At 40.6% G+C, this 25,805-nt stretch overlaps 1 protein-coding gene across 1 annotated transcript in view; it reads right to left on the bottom strand.

Annotated features, from left to right (window-relative positions):
* The window catches only part of trabd2b (TraB domain containing 2B), a 52,866-nt gene that overhangs the window by 15,105 nt on the left and 11,956 nt on the right, over positions 1–25,805 (bottom strand). Inside the window, exon 3 of the mRNA XM_058074208.1 lies at positions 677–823. Within this exon, the coding sequence (XP_057930191.1) occupies positions 677–823 (147 nt within the window). The remainder of the gene's footprint in view (positions 1–676; positions 824–25,805) is intronic.

The raw sequence follows: 25,805 nt of genomic DNA, 5'->3' as shown, positions 1-25,805 counted from the left end.
TTATCAGAGCTTTTATTGTAGAAAATCGGAACCAAAGCACTGAAAAAGTTTGTATATTTTTCTGTTTTTAATAAATGCGTTTTTGATGCGGCCCAGCTTTGCCCAGACCCTAGCTCCAGTGGCCCCCAGGTAAATTGAGTTTGAGACCCCTGCATTACATGAAGGTGGGCTGTTTTTTAGTAATGTTTGTGATCGTGCCATGTGACGTACCTTTGTAGGTTACCTTATGTGTTTGCTTCAACAAAATCAATCATTCTCACTATCTGGTGTTGTAAATACATAGTCGGCAGATATGTGTCTCTACTGTCCACTTTGTTCATGTAAAACCAATTTCTCCATAGATAATGAATATTGATCCATATTGGATGAGTGATTTAACTTGGTTAAAACTTGGACAAGGTTGACATTTTTTACTTTCACACACAGGTGATGCATGACTATAGCCAAATGTTCTCATCGCCTTCACTGACCTGCAAAATGGACAGAAAGCACTATAATATGCATGGCAGACCAAAGTTGGGGATGGTAATATTCTGAATATACTTTGATGACTATTGATTAGTGATTAGTTGGGGAAAAAAGACATAAAAACAGCCTTAAGAACAGTTTTATATCCAGTGACAGATTAAAAACAATGTTGAGTGAATCGCCCCTGTAGTAGCCTTCATGTGCAAACCTGCGATGTGTCATGGTTAAAGATGATGGAGCTGAGGTCCCCGCAGTTGTAGTGGCTGATGAGGTCCTCGGTGGTGTAGGAGCCCTGCAGACTGCCTGCTCGGACACCCTCGTGCTGTAACAGTGTTTGGTTCAAGGCAAACAGCACCTGCAAGAAGAGGGAACAATGGTTATACACATGCAATGATGCATCATCTTCATTTTGTGGTTTGGAATTTCTGCTCTGCATCAGCACAGCCAACGTCCGAGGTACTTTCTTTGTGGTAGATCCCTCCAGTGAGGTCAATTGCAGGTAAAGCATACCACAAAATACACGTTCAGACTTTCTTGTGAAGGCTGGAGAAAGTTTGGCGTGAGTTCTTAAAAACCTTTTTGTCTTCCACCGGGGGGCTGTAAATCTACAGCGGCCATTAATACCAAAAGTAAACTCTCTTTAGAAAGAATTTACTGCAAGCAGCCGGTGCAGTGACTCCACTCCATGGTTCAAATCGAAGGTTACTCCCTCCTGCCCCCCTCCTACAGCGCCACGCCACATCTGATTGGTCTGACATGTGGGCTGTGGCAGCTGATGATGTCCACTGAGCTCTCTTACAGGAACCAAGAGGCCCACATGGAGCTATTTCACACACTTCTACATTGCACCTAAACAGCTTTGCAGACTTGATTATACCAAATGACTCATCTAATCATAACTTCAAACCTCAGTTGGCTTCCTTGGACCGAATAGCAGCATTCGCATAGCAGCTTATGTGTGATACATCTGTATAGCCAATTTAGCTGGGGAATTGGGCCATAATTTACACAAATTACATGTTCTTTTCACAACCATACCGTTCACCCATTGGACACTTCTATTCGTTGGCCAAGAACTGTATCAACACTGATAATACCTCTGAAAAACAGAACAGCAAACGTGGAAACACACCCATCATGTGTAAAATGACTAGATCTGATATTGGAATCAGCTTCATAAATACCGTATTGACCCAAATAGGACATGTTGGAAAAAGATGGGGCATCTCATAATTGGGTTCTAGAGATTTATACAGTGAAACCTTGGTTAAAGTAATTAATTCATCCCAGAAGGTCTGACTCTAACCGAAACAGATGCTAGCAGAATAGTTTCTTCGCATACAAAATAATGGCAAGCAAATTAATCAATTCTAGAAAACCAAATATTTAAATGAAATCGCTCATTGTAGTGCACGGTGTGGTCGTTGGAGTTGTGTTTTTCACTTCAAGCAAATGTAATTATTGTAACTTGTCCCTTAATATCAGTACATATGTGCTGATTGGCTGGGAACAATCCCATGCTTTTTACAGTTAGGCTTAGCATTGACCTCAATTTTGTTGAGCATGTGGTTTTTGCAGCAAAAACGTCAGTTCTCATTGTTCAATCTGCCATCTTGACTGTGTGACGGAGTGACAGGGTGACTGAAAAATTTGAAAAAAGCTTCCAACAATTGATGTTGGATCTTATTGTTGGATATTCAAAGTTTGTGGCGACTCCAATCTGGGACCTACCAAACGAAATGTCTTTTCTCTACATCTTTATCTGCTAGTCGTTTAATCAGGGGCTGATAAAAAAAAAAACAAGGTGGTTCGTTTCTCCCTCAGTCACCCTCTCTTTTCCCTCACTGAGAACCGCTTGTGTTTCATCTTGAAAAGGCTTTTTTTGCTGGACCCCTGACCCTGAAGACACGCACCGATGGATCCCTCTGGGGCTGGATGGCGAGACGGGATTGGGTTCACAGCACCCTGCGGGGACTGCGGGACCGGAGTTGAAATAACATCCAGGGCAGCCCGAGAATAGGAGATATTGTGTACCGTTTTCCCAGCAGAGAGTACTTTCCCTTCATGACCACAGTGTAGGCCCATAAAATAAGCTATTAAACGGCCTCCTCTCCATTACTGTAGTATCTCACTGTGGCAGCAGAAGAAGAGGAGCACCTTGAATGCATTAACTAGGGGAAGAGATGGTGTCACACAAGACCCCATCAAAGTCGTCTCACATGATAGCGCCCCCGTTGTCTCCTCTTGGGTTTCTTCTCTCCCAGGAAAGCGTGTAATCTGTCAGGAGCTTTTCAAGGCAACATTCTAACATCTCCCCACGCCAGAAGACTTTTACAGCCTCTTGGCGCCTTCCAGCATGTGGACTTGACTCTCTTGTTTAAAGGTAAGCAGCACATTCAGCTCATCCCATCTGGCCTCATCTGGCGTTGCGTCATTGCCTCCTTCCGACGTCTTTGTCCCTGATAATGCCAACACACGCTCACTCCCAAAGACACCCACCAGCATGTTCACATTGCCCACCCCAAATTGAGTTCTCATTTTGGGTTCTTTCTCTTCCTGGACCTCCCGTTTTAGCATAGGAAATCCAGGGATTACCACTAGGACAATCCCAGTGGCAAAGGCCTGCTGCTTCCAGCTTCCGCAGAAAAGCCTTGTTTTATTTTCCTTCTATTCTATTTCCACACCTTTGAGGCTTTTGATGGCCGATGTGTCTTTGCTCCACCCCCCTAGCACCGAAATTGAATAAAAATGAATAGGGGTGGCAGGGGGCTTGGCTGGGTGTTGCCTCCGCTCTCACAAATAAACCCTTCAGTTTGACTTGGCAGGACCGCTGCTGCGCAAGTCACCCGGCCTTCCTGCCGCCCCTGAACATCACAAAAAAAGCTCAGAGCTGGTCCCTTCACAGTAAAGTTCTAGAATTTGAGAATCTTTAACAATACACTCAAACAATACAATTAAAGCAGGTTCTCGCTCATAATTGTCAGAGTCTGTCATCGCCAGATAGTCCATTCAACTTGTGGTGTGTGTGGTGTCTGGCATTGTTAGGTAGTCCGTGGTCACCGGGCACAACGTTACTTTGTTAACCCTCCTAGAATGCTAGCAAGCTCTCAATTAACTTCACGTAGCTTTTCACAGGAAAATAGTAGCAGTGTTGTTGGACAGCTCCGGAGGAGTGGCGGATGTTAAAATACGTGCTGTGCATATTTTGTGGAGTTCTCTGATTGGTTTATCACTCCCAGTGCAATATTACGTCCTTGTGTCAGCAGGAAATGGTCTACACTCAATCAAGAGCGCTTACCCAAATAGAACAACATTTTTCCAGATTTTAGAACACACATAAGTTAAATTATTTTTATTTATATTTTGACTATATAAACATGCTAAGTGTGGAACACCAGTACCTTAATGTACCTTAATCAAAACAATGCACATAATATATAGGAACAACATGGCTTGCAAAACAACTACTTGCCAAAACTCTCAATTAGCAGCCTAATTTATTGCATTAAAATGTGCATATAAAATGTGCTTTATAAATAAACCTTGACTGTTTTAAATATTTCATCATGATCCGGTGATGTTGCTTGTCGTCGCGTGATATGGAATACGCTGCTGACACAAGCAGCACATTACTTTCCGGAGTCATCTTTACATTTTCAAAAATGCTTCCACACTTTGGATGATATAGTAGCCATTATGAGCCAATGAATCAGTCGGTGTTGACAGGCTTCCGAGCATTCAAAGCTACAGTAACACCCACATCAGCTCCTTTAGATTATGCCACTGAAGCATTGATTTTATTAATGCACGGTAAGTATAGATCTTCTGTTAAACACATGTATCATTGTTAATTCTTTATTACCACAATTTTTTTTTGTATCAAAATAGGCTACTTACAACAAGAACCATGCAATTCCACCCATTGAAATCTTAAAACCAAATAGTTCATCAAGCTCTTAATGGATCCTAATAATGTTGCTAATGGTTTGTAATATGGTGTTAATACATCCACGGTGTGTTTTACTGTCAGTGTTTACAACTTGTTGCACTGCCACAACTGGCCCCAAAGAACGCATGAGCCGAATGCATGCGCTGCCACGCTTATTGACATTTTTATAACGTGTCGAAAGTGTAGCGAACACACGTACTCTGGCCTGCTTGTGTCTATAAAATGACTTCTGCTGAGGAAATAATACAACATGGTGTTTATGAGGTGTTTCAAGAGTAAAGAAAGCATTGCTTGAATTTTAAGTTAAGAATTATGTACATATGTGAGGAAAGTCTTACAGTATGATTTTTCTGATTATGGCATACGTATATGAGGGGTGTCCAAATTTGAAAAGTCAAAGGACGTGGGGACTACTTTGATATTTGTATACATTTTTTCGTTATTTCATTATTTCGTTTTAAAAAAGTGTATTTGTTAACAATGTCAATATTGAAGTTTTGTGTCTTTATATAGCGCCTTCAGCTCAATTTTGCACATTTTTGATGGAGTTTGATTTGTTTATTTTATTTCTACCATGTGGTGCACCCAACAAACACGAGATGCAAGGAGCCAAAGGCCCACAGATTGCAACACAGAAGTACACAACAGTTAAGCATTATACGTGGCTCATAGTCAATTATATTTTTAGACTTTGATATGGGCCAGTTAAAAATGGTGCACTATTTAAATGGTGGGCTGCATTTGGCCCGTACTTTCGACACCCTTGGAATGTGTTGCATTTTGACATTTTAACAAGAAACCTTGTGGCCTTGGTTCCACTGTTCTTGAACGGAAGTTGCTCTTGGATGCTATGGTACGATTCTTTAGGCATGGCTTTGTTCTTGGACAAAATTGTCTACTTTTTTGTTGCCCATCTTGGCACCAGGCCATCTTCACAAAAGTCTTCGTGCAAATGCACTGACACCTGCCAGCTACCATTCCTGAGCAATCGCTGCATTGGTGGGGCCCCAATGACGCAGCTGAATCAACTTTCAGAGACAGTCCTAACACTAACTCCTAATGAAGCCCTTTTTGTGCTAAGCGGTGACTGCACTTGTTTCCTTGCAGGTAACCATGGTTAAGTGAGGGGAAAAAAAACCTTCCAAGCACAGCTCTTCTTTTAAAGCTTCCAGTCTGTTATTCTCATTCAAACGGAATGATAGAGTCATCGTCAACATTTATCCTTGTCAGCATTCTCACCTGTGTTAAGAATCACTAGCATGATGTCAGCTGGTCCTTGTGTGGCAGGGCTGAAATGCAGTGGTAATTGTGTTTTGGGGATTAAGTTCATTTTCAACTAAGATATGTTTTGATTTGGCAATTCATTCATCTTATCACTTTTTACAACATTTTGTAGTATATGCAAATTGCAAATTATAAAAACTGAGGGAAATTTGTGGATAATATTTGTGTCATTCTCAAAACTTCTGTCCATGACTGTACATTAATTAACCAATTATGACCTTCTTTTGAGTCTTTGAGTTCTGGAGTTTTGGACCTGGAGTTTCACATCCATGATCTGTCCTTACATCTTAATACAAGCTCTACTAATCCCGACACATTTCACAACCCTTTTTTCCTTATTTGAATTCCATCCTCTCTATTCGCCTCCTATCACGATGTGTGTGATCCTATCTAAACCAGATGAGAAAGGATCCACTAGAAATATCAACATATGTTTAAAACATTCCTCTCTTGCTCTCTGGCCCACTCACTCTCCTCTCTTATCTCTCTTCAGCTTTGCCGGGACTTATGGCTTAAGAAATTCCCAAAGAATGATTTGTCCCTTTTGCAAAGTCCACATCAGAGGTGCGGCTGAAATGTGAGAACACGGAATGGTTAGAAGGGCCAGGTGACTGAACTTACGGCGGTGGAGGCTGTTCCTAAGTTATTGTATTATTGTCATGCAAAATTGCGTCAAACGAATTCCGAAGAAATCTCCTTTTAAGAAATAAGCTCTGTGTATATGCATGCATGTCAACACCCACCTCGACACTAACACACATTTTAATGTGGGCTTCACACATAATACAGTACAGTTTGCCATTGTAACTTCATGTTTTTACATTTCCATTGTCAAAACTTTTAAGGGTAGGAACAACAAAGTTATCTGTACCATTTGTCTTTACCTAAAAAGGGGAGTGTGAAGACACAGCTCTGTCCATTGATTGGTCAACAGAGAATGGTCTATTCTATGGTTATGTATACAGTAAGTACGTAAAAATATTATTATTACTAAAATGTATTTTGTGCTAATATTTTTGGGTGTCTGGACAGATTAATTGGATTACTTCCGATGGCTGGGGTTTTTGAACATTTTTTTCTAACCTTTTGGAACGAATTAATAAAGAAAACCGAGGCACCATTGTACATATTGAAAAAAAAATAGGAGGTACAACATTTAATTCTTCCTTCTCTTTTGGCTTTTCCCTTCAGGGGCCGCCACAGCAAATCAATCTCCTCCATCCAACCCTGTCTTCTGCATCTGTGTCTCTCACACCAACTACCCTCATGTCCTCCTTCACTACATCCATAAACCTCCTCTTTGGTCTTCCAACACGCCTCCTACCTGGCAGCTCTAAACACAGCATCCTTCTACCAATATATTCACTATCTCTCCTCTGGACATGTCCCAACCATCTCAGTCTGGCCTCTCTGACTTTATCTCCAAGGCCTCTAACATGTAATGTCCCTCTGTTGTACTCCTTCCTGATCCTATCCATCCTGGTCACTCCCAATGAGAACCTCAGCATCCTCATCTCTGCTACCTCCAGTTCTGCTTCCTGTCATGCTTATACACTTATACACCAAGTGGTACTTACAAAAGGAAATAGTTGCCCAAACAAATGGGATTCTGTGACATGCAAATTGAACAGAATAGAAATACTTCAATAATGAGTAAATAAAATAACTAAATTAGTCAATATGAAATTAAATCCACAACGAAAAACCACCCAAAAAACAACGCATTTGTCATCCAGCGAAATTTGTCATTGTGACAGGCCTACTACTTTTGTGTCATTTGAAAAAAAAGACAAGAACATGGTGTGTCATTGAGAATAAATGTATATATTTAACAGTTAACAAATGAGTGATGGGAGGTTCCACCCTGTCTTCGTCTACACTCCCGCCCTTCTCTGTCAAGTCTGGAGCACATCTGGGCTGCTGTGACCTCCACCATCAGCCATCTTCATCCTCCCAAAGCTCCTCCATCCTCCAAAACTAAACATGCCGCCACATCTTTCAATAGTTCTCAAAGCCTTGTCGCCATGATATTTTCTCTGTGGTAACTCTTGGAATCCACTCCTTGCCAACAATGCTTTTTGTTGATCATTTGATTCTTCCAAGATTATTGTCACATTGTTGCTATTGTTGTTGTATTAGATTGTCCAGGTCTGCCATGTGTCGAGGGTAGTGAGAATTTAATATATGTTAATGCACATGTATGTTGTTGGAAAAAAACTTGTACTTAATTTTTTGTACAAGTTTCAACCAAAACTTTGTCTTGCAAAGAGCAACAGGAGGACTGGGCTTGCCCCCTCGGCCCTTATTTGACTCAGCGCTGAAGCTAAGGCGGCGTAATCCCACACAAGCATACACATTTCACGGCAAATCAGCGCAGAAATGTTCAATTTCATGCAACCATATTCCGCCTGCGGGAAAACAAAGATGGCACGGAGAACTTCCATGCACGAAAGAAACACTAGACCTATATGGAATTGTGTTTTAGAAGTAGAATAAAAAAAATGTTGTGAGAAAGCAAAATATAAGCATAATGTGAGTCACTTTTGTGAGACACTGTACTAAGCATGATGGAGTGCAACACTTGTCTTGGCAGGTGCATCAAAAAAACTTGAAACCGAAAAGACTGACATAGACTGCCCTCTTGGAATCAGTTAAAAGTAACCTTGGCCCTTTTCGTTGTCTCCTCTCGCCTTCCTACATTCTTTCTTTCTCTCACAAAAACACACGTGTGCAACCACCAAGATATGGCAGCCCTGCAGCCTTCCAGGGAAAGTGCATGCTATGAAGAAATACAATATGATTAAAACTGCCTGTAATAGTTTTAGCACCCAAGCTCTCTTCTTAGGCAAACACTGGGTTTGCCACCACAGCTCAGCTCAGGCTTCTGATCGAGGGGGTCAGCCATTGGGGAAGAGCCATAAATCAGTATTGAGTGTGTGTGTGTGTGTATGTGTGGGGTTTAAGCATGTGGGCACATCTCACATCTGTTCATGTGTATGCTTGTGTGTGCGCCAGTGCATGCAGAGCCCACAGGGGCTCAAAGGGCAGACTCGGGCGGTTTTGTGGTCCCTCCGTCAGCACATCACAGGATTGTGGCCTTTAAACGCACCACAAATCATCAGAGGGACCACACGGATGCTGAGGAATGTTGCAGCAGACAGTAGTGGTGCTCCATCACTGATAACTCTTGTGGACGTTAACAGAAAAGTTTCCAGAATTAGGCCAGTTATAGTATGGTGACCACAAGGTCTTTGTTTGTATGGGAACAACGACAGCTATTATTAGCTTTGTGTGTGTGGAAAGAACCCACATGTACACACATGAACCTTGCCTGACCCCTGACCTTAGTAGATTTTTTTCCCCATTCCATTGTCTGCAGAATGACTGTCTCCCCGCCACATTTCCACACACTTAAAGCACTTTGGAGCTACTAGTAACAGTATCAAAGTGATGATATACAGTACTTACAGTACAGTATTTTCCATTTTCAATACACAAGCAAAATGGATGGACACCCAAACCAGGATATTAGTTCTAATAACCAGAACTACAGGCACACAATGCAGATGTCATAATTATTGCAAAGGGTGGTCAGCGTCAGCAAGTGAATTGTTTTACTGTACTATTGTTGACAAGGAACTCATGAAATCTCATAAAAGCTCATATAATCAGCGATATGAATGTTGCTGCTTACTGCTATTTGCAGTATACCTTTTAAGTGACCATGTGCTCAATGAGAGCTACGTTTTCCTTTCCACTTTCTCATGCACTCACAATTATTGATGGAGTTTAACAAATATAGTTTGTTTTTGGGGTTTTTTCTTTATTTTGAACATCATCCAAAGCACAACAAACCAAACATAAATCAACACAAATAACACAAATTCGAAAGGGAATGGGAAGAAGTCAAGACTTATCTAGTTCCACCCCCCTAACCACCCAGATTCCAACCTCATCCCAACAAAACATATATTATTCCTTGTCTACCAGAATGAAAACCCCACATCCAATCACCCTCACCCAGATTGAGGCATCCAACTACGTGCCAAGAGCAACCAGTTCATTACTAGTCATCGTATCGTACATAGTCCAGTACAAAAGAAAGAAAGAAAGGAACCACTCCAACTATACAGTCACCACACCAGTCATCACAAGCTAACATGGATATAAAAAACATCAATATTATGGTATTGTTTCAATGAGAAAAAAGAAAAATATTCTTTAAAATACCTCAAAGTAAATAACACTTACAACTTCCCTATTGTCACTGCTATCCCAACTACAGTGTTTTCCACTTCCACTTCCTTTATTCTTTTAAAAAAAAAAATATTTAGTTAAAAATATATTTCAAATTTCAGAAATAACAAGCTCTCTTGAAATTATTGCTTGCTTACAATTAACGTCTTTTTCAACCGTCCTTTTGGCGCTTTATGTATATGTTTATGTAATGCCCCCAGCCTTTTCTCAAATATTGGCCTCCATTAATATAGATACCGTGTCTCAATTATTTGCCAAGTGCATTGTCTACTTGTAATTCAAAAGCCAACAAATGGACGCCTCCTTTTTGCCCTCGGGAAACTAAACTGATGGTGACGGTAATAGTCATTATTTCCCAAGAGCCATCACCACCCTGAACTCAGACATACAACGTACCCGGTCATTAGCATAATGCAAATGTGCAATATTCCATCACTGCCTCTGTTACTACCTCAATCATATTTATTTATTTAACAACCCAATACAATACACTCATATGTGACTTTACACATCTGTATACACCAGTCATTATTTGCACTATGACCCATTTATCATTGCACTAAAATTAATATATCTGCAATATGTCTGCTCCTGCATATGCTCCTGTGCAATACTATGTGTATATTTTGGATATCTTGTATATATCTTGTTAAATTGTCTTTTTTACTCTACTTTTATATACTTTTTTTTAAAAAACTTGACTACTGCACTGAAAGGAGAAGCTCTCCAATCTTGTTGTACATCTTGTATAATGACAATAAAGGCCATTCCATTCCATTTCATTCCATTGTCAGACACTAAAGAGGTAACTGCAAAGCCCATTTGAGCTCTGTTGCTAACCAAAACAGCAGCACCTACTCAGGCATGAATACAGTCTCTCAAATTAAAGTGGGGACGCATGACCTGCTTTCTTTCCTGGGGTATATTAAAAATGGTCTTACATTATTTTCAGCGCCTGATTCATTCCTTTGGGGGCGACTCACACGCTCCGGTTGTGTGCATCCATTTTTGTATTCCACCCAGTCTGCCTCTGTCCAGACTGCCTAGTTTATTTGTGCTTTTTGCCTTGCATAGACCTTTTTCATAGACCTTTAATAGACCTTTTTCATTTTTTTATCCCATCTAGCTCCCCGCATACACCCTGCTGGCCCCAAGCCAGCCATCATTAACAAAGGGATCGGACATGGATCACTTTTGACTTAACACCAGTGTCCGTGTTGGAGATCGGCTTGCTTGTGTGTCACCCGTGGTATGTCAAACACACACACACACACACACACACACATTGCTGAGGGTTGCTGAAAACAATATCTGTCAAAGTCAACTGAGCAGAAATGAAGCCACATCAAAAAGCGCGACGGTGGGAGTGTTTATGTGCTCTGCAATGGCTGATTGCTCGTGGTTTCACGGGCTGTGCACGTACAGTACATGCACACACTGACAGCTGTCTCACACATTTTGGGATTATTGCAGAAGAATGAAAAGGAAAGACTGCACTGTGACTCATTCGTTCTGCCTATGAGTGTAGAGATTACAAAGGACGTACTACACAAGCAAACACATACTGGACTAAAGGTTGGGATATTTGCAGTGTGTGTGACTTAAGGAAAGACAAAAACATGAATGTTTACTCCACCAAAACATAACACTCCCTCTTCATTGCTTTTCTCTTACCCACACGTATCTTTACCCAACCCCCCCACCTGGTTCATTTTAAGAAAGTAGTGGCCATGGCAACCCTCCAATACGGTGGATGAGTCAACACAGACGCTGCTTGCTCCCGTCCTGTGTCAGGGTGGAGGATGAGAAACAGTGGACAAAAAAACTACTAAGTCCTTCTTTCATTCTGGGATATACTACTCCAATGTCTTGTGGGCAGGCCTGTTTAGATCTGTCTCTTAGAAACATCTAAAACTAAAGCAGATAGCGGCCAAGTGTGTGCCAGATAAGCGATAGACAGGAGAGTTTCCAACAAAGCAGTACAGTTCAGAGAAAAATGACATCCCAACACATCCTTGTGTATCACAGTAAAGTAGCTGAAGGGTAGAGCAGATACTGTTATTTACTACCACGATCAACAAGTTGACAATTGTTGCCATTGGCATTTGTTATAAAAGAGTGTTTTTTCATTGGTTTAATTCTTTTTGCATACAAAAGTCATTCAAATCTGACTTTTTGCATCAAAACAAGACCAATTTGGTTCATACTAGCCTCACTGCCTATTATGAGTTTGCTCATATTTATGGAAAAAAAGTGTCCAGTTTGGGATTTAATCTGCCACTTCTACCTCTCTAATTGGTGACAGAGCCTCAGCCTGGCTTGGCGTTGCATGCACATGTCACAGCAGCAATGCCGATCCTTTGCACATATGGACCCCTTGTCCAAAATACCCCACCCACACCCCGTGGATTGTGGGGCCCTTTCTCACAGCCTCTGTTGTGTTGTGTCTGCGGAGATAAGTCCCCGGGTCGGCCTGGGAGATTTAGTTACTGGCGTTACCAAAACAAGGTGCCAATAATTAAATAAATACTTAAACGTCCGTCAATCAGCCTATTATTGATCAGCCCACCAGGAAAAATCTCAGTGTTCTGGATGGCCAGTCCGAACCCGCTCCAATTGAAATTGAATGAAAACTGGTGTAATCCATTCCAAGCTCAATTTGCAACTATAATTAAATCTTCATCAATTAAATTTAAGTAACATTAAATTAAAGCAAATGTTAAAAATAAACTAAAATGCCATGAAACATATAAATAGATTCATATTTCCATTGTGATGTCTGATAAATCAGTTCAATATAATTATATAATGTTATATTTTAAATCTGAATTAATTAATGAACAATTATCAATTAAATATATTTGGGTTTTGGCAGAAAAACACAATCTTAAGTCTTAATAACTTCCCATGTGTGTTATTATGCTTTCTCTCTTTTTATGTTTTATGTGACTTTAGAGGAAAGATTTTTGAGAGATGAATTGTTTTGTTATCTGTCAAGTTAGTCTTTTATTTTTTTGTTAATATTTGTGTTAAATTGTTAAGAGATTTCGAGTGACGAGTGGTTAGCGCGCAGGGTTCGATTCACCCCGTCGAGCATCTCTGTGTGGAGTTTGCGTGTTGTCCCCGTGCATGCGTGGGATTCCTCCCACATTCCAAAAACATGCTAGGTTAATTGGCGACTCCAAATTGTCCATAGGTATGAATGTGAGTGTGAATGGTTGTCTGTCTATATGTGCCCTGTGATTGGCTGGAGACCAGTCCAGGGTGTACCCCACCTCTCGCCCAAAGACAGCTGGGATAGGCTCCAGCATGCCCCCGACCCTCATAAGGAGTAGCAGTAGAAAATGGATGGATGCTAAGAGCTTTAAAGTGCTGTGGTCAGTTTTCTCAAAGGAACTTACAGCAAACTGTGCAAGCTACTTTTTAAAATGATTTATTTATTTATTATCACGGTCAGAGACACTGCAGAGGTCAAAGGGCAATAAAACAGAAGTGATGCTTTGCTATCTGCAGCCTTTGTTGCGTTCGTGATGGTTTGTGTCAGCCAACACTCAGCTGCGAGATTGAACCAACAAGGTGTCAGCTTGTGCTTACGAGTGCATATCATCGCGAGCAGACATGTTTGTCTTTAAGGGAACTCCCTGCATGGTATTTGACTTCCTCATTGCCTTTATCAGGCTGTCACCCCTTCGCCTCCGTGTGACTTATACCCGTTATATTCCTTTTCCTGTCCCTTTTATTTCTGACTTTCACTACCCTGTAAGCGCATCTGGTTCTCATCATGGAGAAGAAAAGCTGCTGGTTCTGGCCATGAGGGAGCTGGATGAGATGTAGAAGGAGGAGGAGGGAGTCACTTATCCTTTCCTATCAAATTCCTCGCCTGATTATTGCTGATGTATATGAACAAATGTACATCTGCTTTGTGTGCATTTCTGCAGGCACACATGGGTGGAAAAAACAAACAAAACATGGAGATGTGAGTTAATGAGCTTCTCCGAGAATGTTTGCCTTTTTCATAACCAAGGCAAACAGATATTTGGCACATTAAAGACACACATAAACTCCTCTCAGCATGAGCTGTCAGGCCCTGTTAGGCTTGGCGTTTCCGTTAGCATGCGGTTTGGATCTGCTTTGGGAGGAGGACCTATTCCCCACGTCAGGAACTTCCAGAGAGAGCGGAGCCAATATTGGGAGGAAAGACGACAGACAGGAAGGGAGAGCCGAGGGCCTCGCGTTATTGTAGGCTTACCGACGAGCCATTTGTTGGAATAACTCACATGATTTGCGAGTGTTATGACTCACGTTAAGGATTTAGAGCCAAGATCAGTGCCACTTGGAGTGAAACGTCCATGGGAGCCACTCCGTCGCCCCTCGGGTGCAGCAGCGTTGGAGAAAGCACGTTCACGTATGAATAATATTAAGATACCTTAAGTTTCAATTACATTCTTTCCAGATGAGCCCCTGAAGAGCTCACGGCTGATTAAAAATAATTTATTTGTGTTTCTCCAAGAGAAGTGGAACCTTTTTTTTTTTTTTTACATGAACCACATCAGCGGGTCGTCATCCTGGGTGGGCAAAGGAGGCCGCAGAAGAAGCTGAAGTCCAAGCAGACATCAATCACAATAATTTCATCCACATTCAATGAGTCACTCACAATAACCCACAATGTCCAAAACAAGCATCAGTTTTGTTTTTCCTGCCATAAAGACAACATTGCGTAGCATTTACCTTATAAAACAAGCAGAATAATAATAATAATTCTCCCACAAAAAAATCCAATGCATCCCGATTTAGAGCAAGTATTGATGGATCAAATTCCTTGCAGTCTACCGGCTGGTTGTATGAATACAGTATTATAATTAAATATACTCTTGTAGTACTAGAATCCATTGTTTCAATAATGGCATAAACCCCAAAAACTAAGCTAAACCACTCATGTGATTGACCACTGACGGGAAAACTTAAAAGTGCCTTATGATGGATTCAACCTTGAAAACATTTTGAAAGAGATGATTCAATGTGCTCAACAACTGGTTATGTGAATAATTCAATATCATCATATTTAAATTATAGATTCTAAGTATGTATTGTAAGTCACAGCTCAGTTGCCCCATGTTTTGTATGTTATTGTTATTTTACAATATTACAGATAACAAAGTAATCCGTTTGCCCTGTGCTGGATCATTCCACGAAATCGAGTAGCCAAACTAAGTACCCCACACTTTGGTGACTCACTGTCTGTATTTTTATTTTTTTTTTAGTATGATTGGTGAATATCCTCCAGATAAATCAGACTTACATTTAGTGCCTACAGAACAATTGCTTTGTTTGCAGATGTTTTGGTTTTTGTCTGAACTTTTGGAATGAATTAATAACAAAAACCGAGGTACCACTGCTTCTACGATATAATGTTATTAAAATATAATTATTATGCAATATTTCAGGAAAATACGTTTTTTTTCATCTTTAAAGTATAATTTGTCACTTAATTTTATTAATGTTATTCATTATAATTTATATATTTTATATATATTTTTTAAGTTTTTAAGTTTAATTAACAGGGTCAAGCAACATGAATTCAGGTAGTTCAGTAATTGCTTGTATTTTGCCCAAATATATTATGAAATCATGCTTAATTCCATTCCATTGTTATGTATCATTACAATTTGAATTTCCCCCCTCTCCACCACTATAGGAGAAATTAATTCCCATATTTAGCCATTTTCTAATCATTTATATATGTTTCAGTTTGGTTTTTAGCACACTTTCTCTCAGATTTTCTGCACACAATCCTCCTAAGTTAATAATTTTGACATTAAAGCGATCAACGATTGGACGTTAAGGGTGAGAGAGTGGCTGTCCCACCCTAAATGTCATTCTGTCTTCAGTTCCTTCGTTGAGTTCATTTCAAATCAGCCTTGTAGCGTCATTCTAACACACTGATGTCACCAAAGTCATAAACTCCTTGGCTGCATGTCTAAATATTTCTCTATGTGCTTTGTTACCAGCTAATGTGGTTGTTGCGTGCATCTTTCCCTCACTTTCCCTTCAAAATAATCTTTTTTTTCCACACTTGGTTTCCAGGGCAGACTCTGTGGCATTTGTTTAGGTCAGAGGTCATTGTGAGGTAAACAGCAGGCAGGCTGAGGGTAAGATCATTGGCTAGAATGCATCGTAGCTCTCCTCTTGGCTCCTAGTTTGTTGGATATGACACAGATAGTAAGATATATTGTTGTACTGAGTCTGATGACAGCAGCATCTATGAAATGTTCTTTGTTCATTCAAGGAAACTTCTTTTCCAGAAGCTATCTGACACAACTTGCTGCCTCGGCAACGCAGCACAAATATAATCAGAGACATACCGTACTGGTGTTGGAACGCACCCGAAATGTGCTGTGAAAAACTATTAATAGCGCTTGTAAAGTCAATTGTGTAGAAATTCAGGCAATCATAATTTCCATTTGCCAAGTCTGAGGAGCTGGTGTGAAAAGTGACAACAAAAATGGAAGTCGTGAAGTTTTCCATCAATGTGCTCTTGTACCGAGCCAGCTGTAAGGAAATGGAAATAATCTCGAACGTTTGAAGCACCACTCCAACACAATCAATAACAAACCAAGGGTGCAAATGTGTCAGAATTGTAATTGATCTCATGTTCAACTTTAGACTTACTAGCTTAGGACTTCATTTCTCAACAGGATATAAATTTACACTCATATGTGTCTGAATGCATCAGCGGCAGCCAGCTGGACATTCATCTGTAGACTAAAAAGTGTTGAAGGCACTTAAGTCTGTGATTTCCACATAAGTGAGGCTTCCTATGTGGCAGCTCTGGGAGGAAATGACAAAGAACTAAGACAGATGGAGCAAAAGACCGCAAGTTCACAAAGTGCTGTAAGCTAAAGAGTATGTTTAAGGATGGTGGTGTTAAATTCCTGGTTAACAGTGACAAAATGTCACATTCATACACTGAACATCTCTTCACTCATCCTCCCATTCCTCTTGGATTAAAAAGTCATCCATACTACATGCTCTTGAAGGCAATATTTGAGCTCCAAAGGGATTAGTGGAAATATTTGATTTGAAATATTTCTTAACCGATGCTTTTAAAGGGAGCATTTTTCATTGTTTCCTGCCATACACGTGTAAAAAGAAGTAAATCAGGCTCTGATGTGGTAATTATGCAGGCAGGATTATTGTGTATTTTTCATAACAAGACACATTGTCACACTTGTTAAAAGGGTATCAAGTGACCCAAATATAAGTATTGTTTCGTGAGAAAAAAGTCTGAAAAAGGTTATACATGCCAGGGCTAGAGATTTACACGGGTGGCGCCAAATGACTTATTCCCAAGCAAGTCTGAGCTTTTTTTCCTGTCACTCACATACATTGATATACACTACCGCTCAAAAGTTTGGGCTCACTTGCAAATTTCTTTGTTTTCCAAAGAAAAACAATTTTTCATGCATTTCACAAACAATTATTTTCCATTTCACAAACATTTTTATCCATTTCACAAACAATTAAAATTAATCAGATGATTTTCAAAGAACGATCTACATTTTTGCATAGAGGCCTACTGCATCAATCTTCTGGTATGGCTGCTAATCTAAGTTAATCATTTTATAAGGCTAATAGATTATTGGAAAACCCATCTTAAAAATCTAAAGTAAAACTAAATTCTCTTACCATGCTGTTAACTACTCCCTTCAGAGAGCAGCACCAACTGGGTCTAACAAGGACAGGAAAACGATGCACAACTGTACAAGAAGACAAATATCTGAGAGTGTGTAGTTTAAGACAAAGACGCCTCACAGGTTGTCACCTGGCAGCTGCACTAAATAGTACGTCTTCATGGCAGGATTGCCAAGAAAAAGCCATATCGCAGACTGGCCAAAAAAATTCCAAGTGATCCCAAACTTTTGAGCGGTAGTCTATATATTTATATATACATACATTTAGATTCCGGTGAATAGAAAACTACTGTATGTCCATTTTTCTACTTTTCTTAACATCCCTTCCTGAAAGTGCTTCTAGTTTTGGTCACAGAAAAGCAATACACATTTTGATTAAATGGAGGGCTTTCAACCATAAAGTTTCCACTATGCTGTATTTTTCTTCACCTTCTCCTTTTCTGTATGTTGGCACGTTGATGACAAACACTTGTGTTTCCACTCCAACACTTTGCTCCATCTATGAGATCTTTCTCAGGGACGGAGCTTGTGCCTGTCAACAATGGCACGCTCGCCGAGGCTTCTGGCTCTCAACGTGTTGAAACCATTACCTTTGTGGATCAGCTGGGGGGGGGATAAAAACTACAGAGAGTATATGATTTGTTCCAGATACACAAGAAAAAAAGTACATAAATATAAAAGAAAACATACTTTTAAATCCTTATGCAGAATACAACGATAAACCTACATAAATAGTAAATGTTGGAACCCATGTTTCCTTTAATGAACCGTGCTCCCCTGTGCTGGCAGCATTCCTGTAGCTCCAGAGTATGACGTGAACATCAGCATGCTTGACTATGGGTTAGACACAATTATCTTGCTACTCACTTGTGTTTGCAGCTACGTATTTAGACAATAATGGCTATCTGTTTACTAATTTTCAGTGGATCGTAAATCTATATTTCTGTACAAGCTAGACACTAACTACTCCAAGTATATCCAAGTTTCAGCTCTATAGTGTTGCCCCTTGGGAAGAAGCTGTACTAAAAATGGTTGGGTTGCGCTCACTTTTGTCAGACGCTATAGTATATGTATAAAATGAGTAAAATGAGATGTTTTTCCAGTGTTGATAAAACGTCCACTGTGGCATATTACTACAAAAACATACAATGACCCACTAGAAGGGAAAGTTACATATAAAGACCGGAGTCAGAGGATAAAATATGGCCTCATAATGGGATGCGGCCTCTGCCATAGTGCGGGTGGTCTGGCACAGTGACTTGACATGTGCATCAAGAAGCAATAATAAGTGTGTGAGTGTGTGTGTGTGTGTGTCTTTTATGCCGCCAAGTTAAACTGTCACGTCTCAGTGGCCTATAGTACTAAAAAATGTTTAGCTTGATATAGTCTTTCTTTCTCTGACCGCCATCTGCTCAGATCCAGGAATTCTCACGCGGGGAAGAATCTTGGTGCATTCAAAAAAAAAATTTTTAAACCTGAAGTCCGAATGAAAAGTGACAGCATGCAGCCATAGAGACTAGGGACTATCTGTTTCTGTATCTGTTCACCCATCTAAATTAACTGGAAGTGGGCATGCTTTAACCAGAAATGAGTAGTGCTTCAATCTGTACATTATTTTAAGTCATTCAACCCTCATGAGGATAAGCGGTATAGAAGATGGATGGACATGGATTTATCAGAAGTTGCAATATTGATTTATTTATTCAGCAGCAATTCATACCTATTGACAATTTGGAGTCACCGATTAACCTAGCATGTTTTTGGAATGTGGGAGGAAACCGGAGTACCCGGAGAAAACCCACGCATGCACGGGGAGAACATGCAAACTCCACACAGAGATGGCCGAGGGTGGAATTGAACACGGGTCTCCTAGCTGTGAGGCCTGCGTGCTAACCACTCGCTCACCGTGCAGCCATTGCATACATATTCAACATAAAAATGTGCAACTGTTGATGTTGCTCTCAACCCACCAAACAGAAGTAAAGGCAGCCATTGCCCAAATACTATTGTACTTTTTAGTCCTTGAAAATTGAGATAATTCCTAAAGGCAGATTTTGGTGAAAACACTACACTTTAATCACATCTTGAAGTGACTTTGTCATAGTCCAAATAATTCTGGACATGAGTGTATTTCCAACACCCCAGCAGTCTTGAATGCAGCATCTGTCTGGGCCAACATGAATAGAACCATGTATAGTTCTCATCTATATAATTTCATATTTTTATAGCAGGACTGTGAGGTGTTTCTCTTACTTTCCACCCCGTTTGCTGAAAAGAGGTTGGCAGAATGTTAAAACACCTCTCAATAAAATTCCATGTGCACGACAGAACACCCACTCGGACATCGCTAATGAACATCAAGTAGAGTTATTACCTCTCTGGCAGTATCAACAAAAGCTACTTCATATAAAGAGAAAAAGGAGATCCTGTTACATTGTGTGCAGGTGTACCTAATGAAGTGGCCTCAAAGTGTCATTTCCACTGCACAAGAGCGTATTTAGCAGTTAAAGGGTTTATTTTGCACATAGCTTCCATCCATCCACAAACCACAGAGAAGCTGTGGAATACGAGCTCAAACGTGATTTACTCAGCGGCCATTAAAATCAGCGTATTAATAGACACGTCTTTATTTGCACCAAGACAGCACATACTTCGCCCCCTCCCACCTGCTCGTCATTAATTTAGTGTTTGGCCCCCATCATAACCCTGCACAATCCCACATGTGTGAGCGGCACAGCGCATACATTCATCACAAGGGCCACCGCCCCTTAACGCTGACATGTTTCCCTGCTAATCTGTTTGCACAACTCTGCCGCCACGACAGCCCAATCACACATCACCGGGATGAGACGCATAAAGTGGAGAAAAAATGAGAGATGAGCCACCCACTGAGTCTCATCATCATCATCATCCATTTTCTCACAGAACATCCTCCTTCTTGTCTTGTTCCCTCATTCCTGGAAAACTAGAGAGAATAGACCAGTCTGTAAGGATGTACAGTGAGTGTGAATGGTTGTTTGTCTATATGTGCCCTGTGATTGGCTGGCGACCAGTCCAGGGTGTACCCTGCCTCTCACCTGAAGACAACTGGGATAGGCTCCAGCATGTCCGCGACCCTCGTGAGGATAAGCGATATAGATAATGGATGGACGTTAAGTTAAACACTCAAAAGAATGACATTATTTTTGAGCAATTACTGATTTTTTTTTTTTTTTAAACTTTTTTGAAAATTTCGTTTCATCGTGTCTGAGCAGCAGGAGGGTACGAGTATCCCACCTGTAGAGGGCGCCCATCTGCCACTAATAGGAAATGTATGCTGACTGTATATATGGGATTTCTGTTCTTAATCTTACTCCTTGCGGTCCCCCCAAAAGAATGCCACCCCAGGTAATTGCTTATGTGGCCCATAGCTAGAACCGCCACTGTAAATCTGTGCCCAAGCACGATTGGAAGAGGTCATAAAATGATCGTAATGCGATCGCTCCTTTTAGGTTTTTTATGATGAACACAATGAACTATTCATACCATACTAGTCTTGGGTGTGATTCCACTTCCCTCACGTGGCCCCTGCTGGTCTGTTTGATTATTCTCTGCTTATTGGTCTTTGTTATTTATTTCTATTATCAACTGTGTCAGTTATCATGAGGAATGCATGTGCATGGAATCATACCATGGCCCTGGTGGCCCATGGACTCACACCAGCCAAACGGGCCTAGTGTGAGTATACTCTAAATCAGGGGTCTCAAACATGTGGCCCGCCAGCCAAATGTGGCCCGCAGGACACTAGTTTGAGGCCCCTGCCTTGATATGAAAGTTTAATGTTAGTATGTTTGATATGGATGCTGTATGGTATCATGTACCCAGAAAAAATGATTACGTTTGATTAATGTTCATGTTAAAGGTCAAATAACTGTTAATAGTTATCCTCCCTATCCGTGTGCAAGTGGTAAGTTTTTGGCTATTTAAGTTTAAAGGAAATAACTTGAAGGCTACCGTTTAGGTCGCGAGCTCTCTAGTTTGCGAGTTAGCATGTGTCTCAAGACCCTGCAGTTGCGCAATATGTTGTAAATAAAAAGAGTATAAATGTGACTATAGTCGTGTTTTGTCATATCTACAGGGCTCTAATATTGCTTTGTTAATTTTAATCTGAAAAAAATAATTTGTCTACCCACCAACTATATGTGGTTTCTTAAGTTTTTATAATTTGCCGTTTTATTATTATTATTATATTTATTTATTACTGATTGATTGATTTTCTTTATTCTTGATTTGTTTATTTATTTTTCATCTTATTTTGTGCAGAAAAATAAAAATTAAGATATTTGAGAACAGTGGAATGTTTTATCAGAGCTTTTATTGTAGAAAATCGGAACCAAAGCACTGAAAAAGTTTGTATATTTTTCTGTTTTTGATAAATGCGGTTTTTTTTGGAAAACCTGATGCGGCCCAGCCTTGCCCAGACCCTAGCTCCAGTGGCCCCCAGGTAAATTGAGTTTGAGACCCCTGCTCTAAATAGACTTGCTTGCTCACTCATGTCAACATTCATGTACGTAATTATGATGTGTCATTTAATTAATGCAATCGTTCCTCAAACAAGTAATTCCTGAAAACCACCACTTTACACTTGGGAAATAATCCCAACAACGTGATATAAGCTATAAGGAAATGTCAGTAATACAACAGTCTATAAGTAAGACAACAAGAAAATGGGCCATAGCACCGAGTGGGGGTACAGGAGAAGGATGGAGACTTTTGCCCACAAAATGTACTCGTGTGAGTACCCCCTAAAGTACATTTGATTTCTCATCTCATTTATAAACTCTGCCATGTGTGCGATATTACGCCTAAACTGTTCCAGTGCTGGCCGCTGAATGACGGGTGAAATTGACCGTGAAAGGAGTGAGACCTCACCACTTTATTATTGGATTTTGGCTTAACGGAACCTGTCAAGAGGAGAAAGTGGAGGGCTTCCTGTGTTATTATTTTCCTTTTTCACCCCACTTAGTTCAGTACCACCAATCAGGACTGTTTTATTTTACCTTAATTTGCTGCTATTCGCCTTTAACGATGACCCATCATAAACCGTGCCATATGTGAATTGTGAATAAAGTTTTCATTCTTTTTGTAGTTCTTAATAATTAATCATTTAATTTAATGCTTTTTTCATTTAACTTACTTAATTTATACAATTTTATAAAATTGTATAATTGTTAATATTGCATCTGCCCACTATTTCAATATACTTCAGGTTATAAAATGGATAAATAATGACGCTGAAATAACTGTACATATATGCTTACGTCTTGTTCCAAAATATGCTTCTCCCACCTGTTTATCCTATTAAATGTCATCTGCAGAGACTAATTGGTTGAGGTCGTTCAGTTGGTAGGGAGGGTGAGTTAAGGGGGCTTCTAGGGGGTTCATCGAGAGGCCAAAGACAACCACCACCACTCCCCCCTTCAGTCAATCAGGCTCAGTGAAAGTACTGGGAATTTCAAAGGTGAAGTGGAGTTCTGAACGTCTGAACCTCTCCACCCCTCCTTCTTTTCAAGGTGATTGCATGGGCAAAGCGTTATAAAACATGTTCGTTACCCGGGGTTTTAAAGACGGCTGATGTAACTTGAAGCCGTTGACGGACGGCTCCTGGTTTGGATCAGTTTGGAAACTGTTTCGTTTTTAAGAAGCACCGTCAGAAGCAGATTACATAAAAATATTTTCTTTTTTTTTGTATCATAACTCTGCTCCGAATAACTGCACGGTGCGCATTAAAAAAAAAAAAAAAAGCGAGGAAGTGTTTCTTTCATCATGCATTTACTCAGCACCAGAGCACAATGAGCAGGTTCCAGTGGTGGCTACTGGTCATTCGAGGTGGGGGGAGCTAAGTTTTTTCCACCCTATATCACCAATATGTTTATTTATTTATATGTGCCATGATGTGCAGCTTACTAGCAGCTAGAGCTGATGCACAAGGCTACTGTGTGACCGGCTCTGAGTCTAAGGGCTCGAATTTCGTGGCGCAGCGCGGCGCACCCGCATCCCACACAGTGGTAACTTGGTCCAGCGCACCACTGTGGGCAGCCAATTTGGTAATTTGGTAGACTGGGCTGTGCCGAGATGGGCGTGGTGGCGCACCAGTGGGGAGTGTCCACATTTTCAGCATGGCTCAGTGAAAATTTAGTGACATTTTGTGCCCTGAAAGAGCACCAGCTCCGACCTGGTCTATTCTGGGTGCAGGTGAAGCGCAGCCTGCGCAGTGGTAAATTGGATGACAGGTGCACAGTGCAGACACGTCACCAAACCCTCACAGGCAGGTTTTTCATAGTGTCAGACAGTCTAAACTGGTCGCCAGCCAATCACAGAGCACATATAGACAAACAATATTTCACACTCACATTCATACCTATGGACAAAAACATTTTTTTGGAATGTGGGAGGAAACCTGGAGTACCCGGAGAAAACCCATGCACGCATGGGGAGAACATACAGACTCCACACAGAGATGACAAAGCGGAGATTCAAATTCAAGTCTTCCCGATGGCCTGACTGTGTGGTCTCCATACTATAACCACTCGTCCACCATGCAGCAACTGCAAATCGATTCTCATCATTCATTTAAAACAGCTGTTCAAAAGGACTGGACTCGTTTACGAATGTGACATCTCTGGTATTGAACAATGCTGACTGAAACGACATGCAGTTTGTTATTGGAGCTGGAACTAATAGACGCGGCACAAAACTGCCTGCCTGCCTGCAACGCTCCTCATTTTGCTCCATTGTTTCTTTTGTTTTGCTGACTTGAAAAATGGTGCTTTTCTACAAAACTTTTCCACTACACATTCGATTTCAGTAAAGTAACTGCTGTAATTATTAGATTGGATTGAGCTCCAAAACTTTCGCCATCTTTCATCAACTGTCATTGTTCACTCACGACGAAGGAAGCTAACAAGAGCATAGAAGCACAATCCAGGTTTAAGCCTCATAGGTCCTCACCACTAATGAATGATAATGAAAGATGAGAGACACCACCATTTTGCACTGATGTCACATAGTAGAATACTGTACATATGATGTACATTTTATACTTAACTATCACATATTATAAACTATTACCGACTGAAGAAAAAATATAGATTTATTTTAACAAAAATCTTGAAATTTGTGGGGAGTAAATGCTGAATCACAATCTACTGTATTTAAACCAGATTATATTCCAGCAACATTGGTGTCATTCCCTCCAACAAGCCTAATAGTGTCATTCTCCATTAGCATGGTGGACATCCTGCTACTTTTATCTGTATCAAAAAGCAACAATTTTGTCACAATTTCCAAGCAGTCAGGGGTAGTTTGGACCCTATTATGATAACGTACCCCCAGAATACTTACCTTCCATACAAAATCCTACTAAATTTGTGCGAGAACAGGTTTGAATAACATGCCTACTCGTCTAAGTGACTGGTTGAAGAACAGTAATCAGAGACATGATGTAAGAAAAGTGCAGCCATGAGGGTGAAAATGATGTAGAAAGGCGAGCGGTGCATTGCTGAAGTGCTCCACTGGCTTGTGTATAATAGGGTACAAGGCCAAGGGGGCACAAAAGATACATGGGTCACATTAAAACTGGGTTCAGTGAGAGGGCTCTGCTAATTCCACCTAATCCTCAACAAGACTGCCTCACATGCACACACACACACTTGTTCTTTGCTGGCACCTATTTACAACTGCTGGCTCCCTGGGTGTGTGTGTGCGTGTATGTGAGGTGTGTTACTATGTGTGGCTGATGTCACACACAGCCCAGGACGCTGAGTTCATCTCAGGACCAAAAAGTGTCCGACATGGAAAGTTGCATGCCTGGGCATACTGGCAAATGTTTTTTTCCATGTTGCCTAACACACCTGGTCGACGCGCAACACTTTCCTAAGTGAAGTGGAGTGGACTGTGCAGGCATCTCACTTCCACTGGACAAGGTGAGCCCTATGTTTAATGACACAGAATTAAAGGTTTTATTCATCGCTTTGTGTCAACTTGGCTTTTCTACTGTAACTTGAGTACATGCTTATTTGTTCTGATTTTTTTTTTTTGTAACTCTCTTAAGAAATGAAATTAGATTTAATCCATTGCAGAGGTTGACATTTTGCCAGTATAAACTTTTTGATTTA

Source organism: Doryrhamphus excisus, chromosome 5, assembly GCF_030265055.1.
Source record: "Doryrhamphus excisus isolate RoL2022-K1 chromosome 5, RoL_Dexc_1.0, whole genome shotgun sequence".
NCBI classification, from domain to species: domain Eukaryota; kingdom Metazoa; phylum Chordata; class Actinopteri; order Syngnathiformes; family Syngnathidae; genus Doryrhamphus; species Doryrhamphus excisus.
Note: the sequence above shows the minus strand (reverse complement) of the source record. Positions and strands in the feature narration are given on the sequence as shown.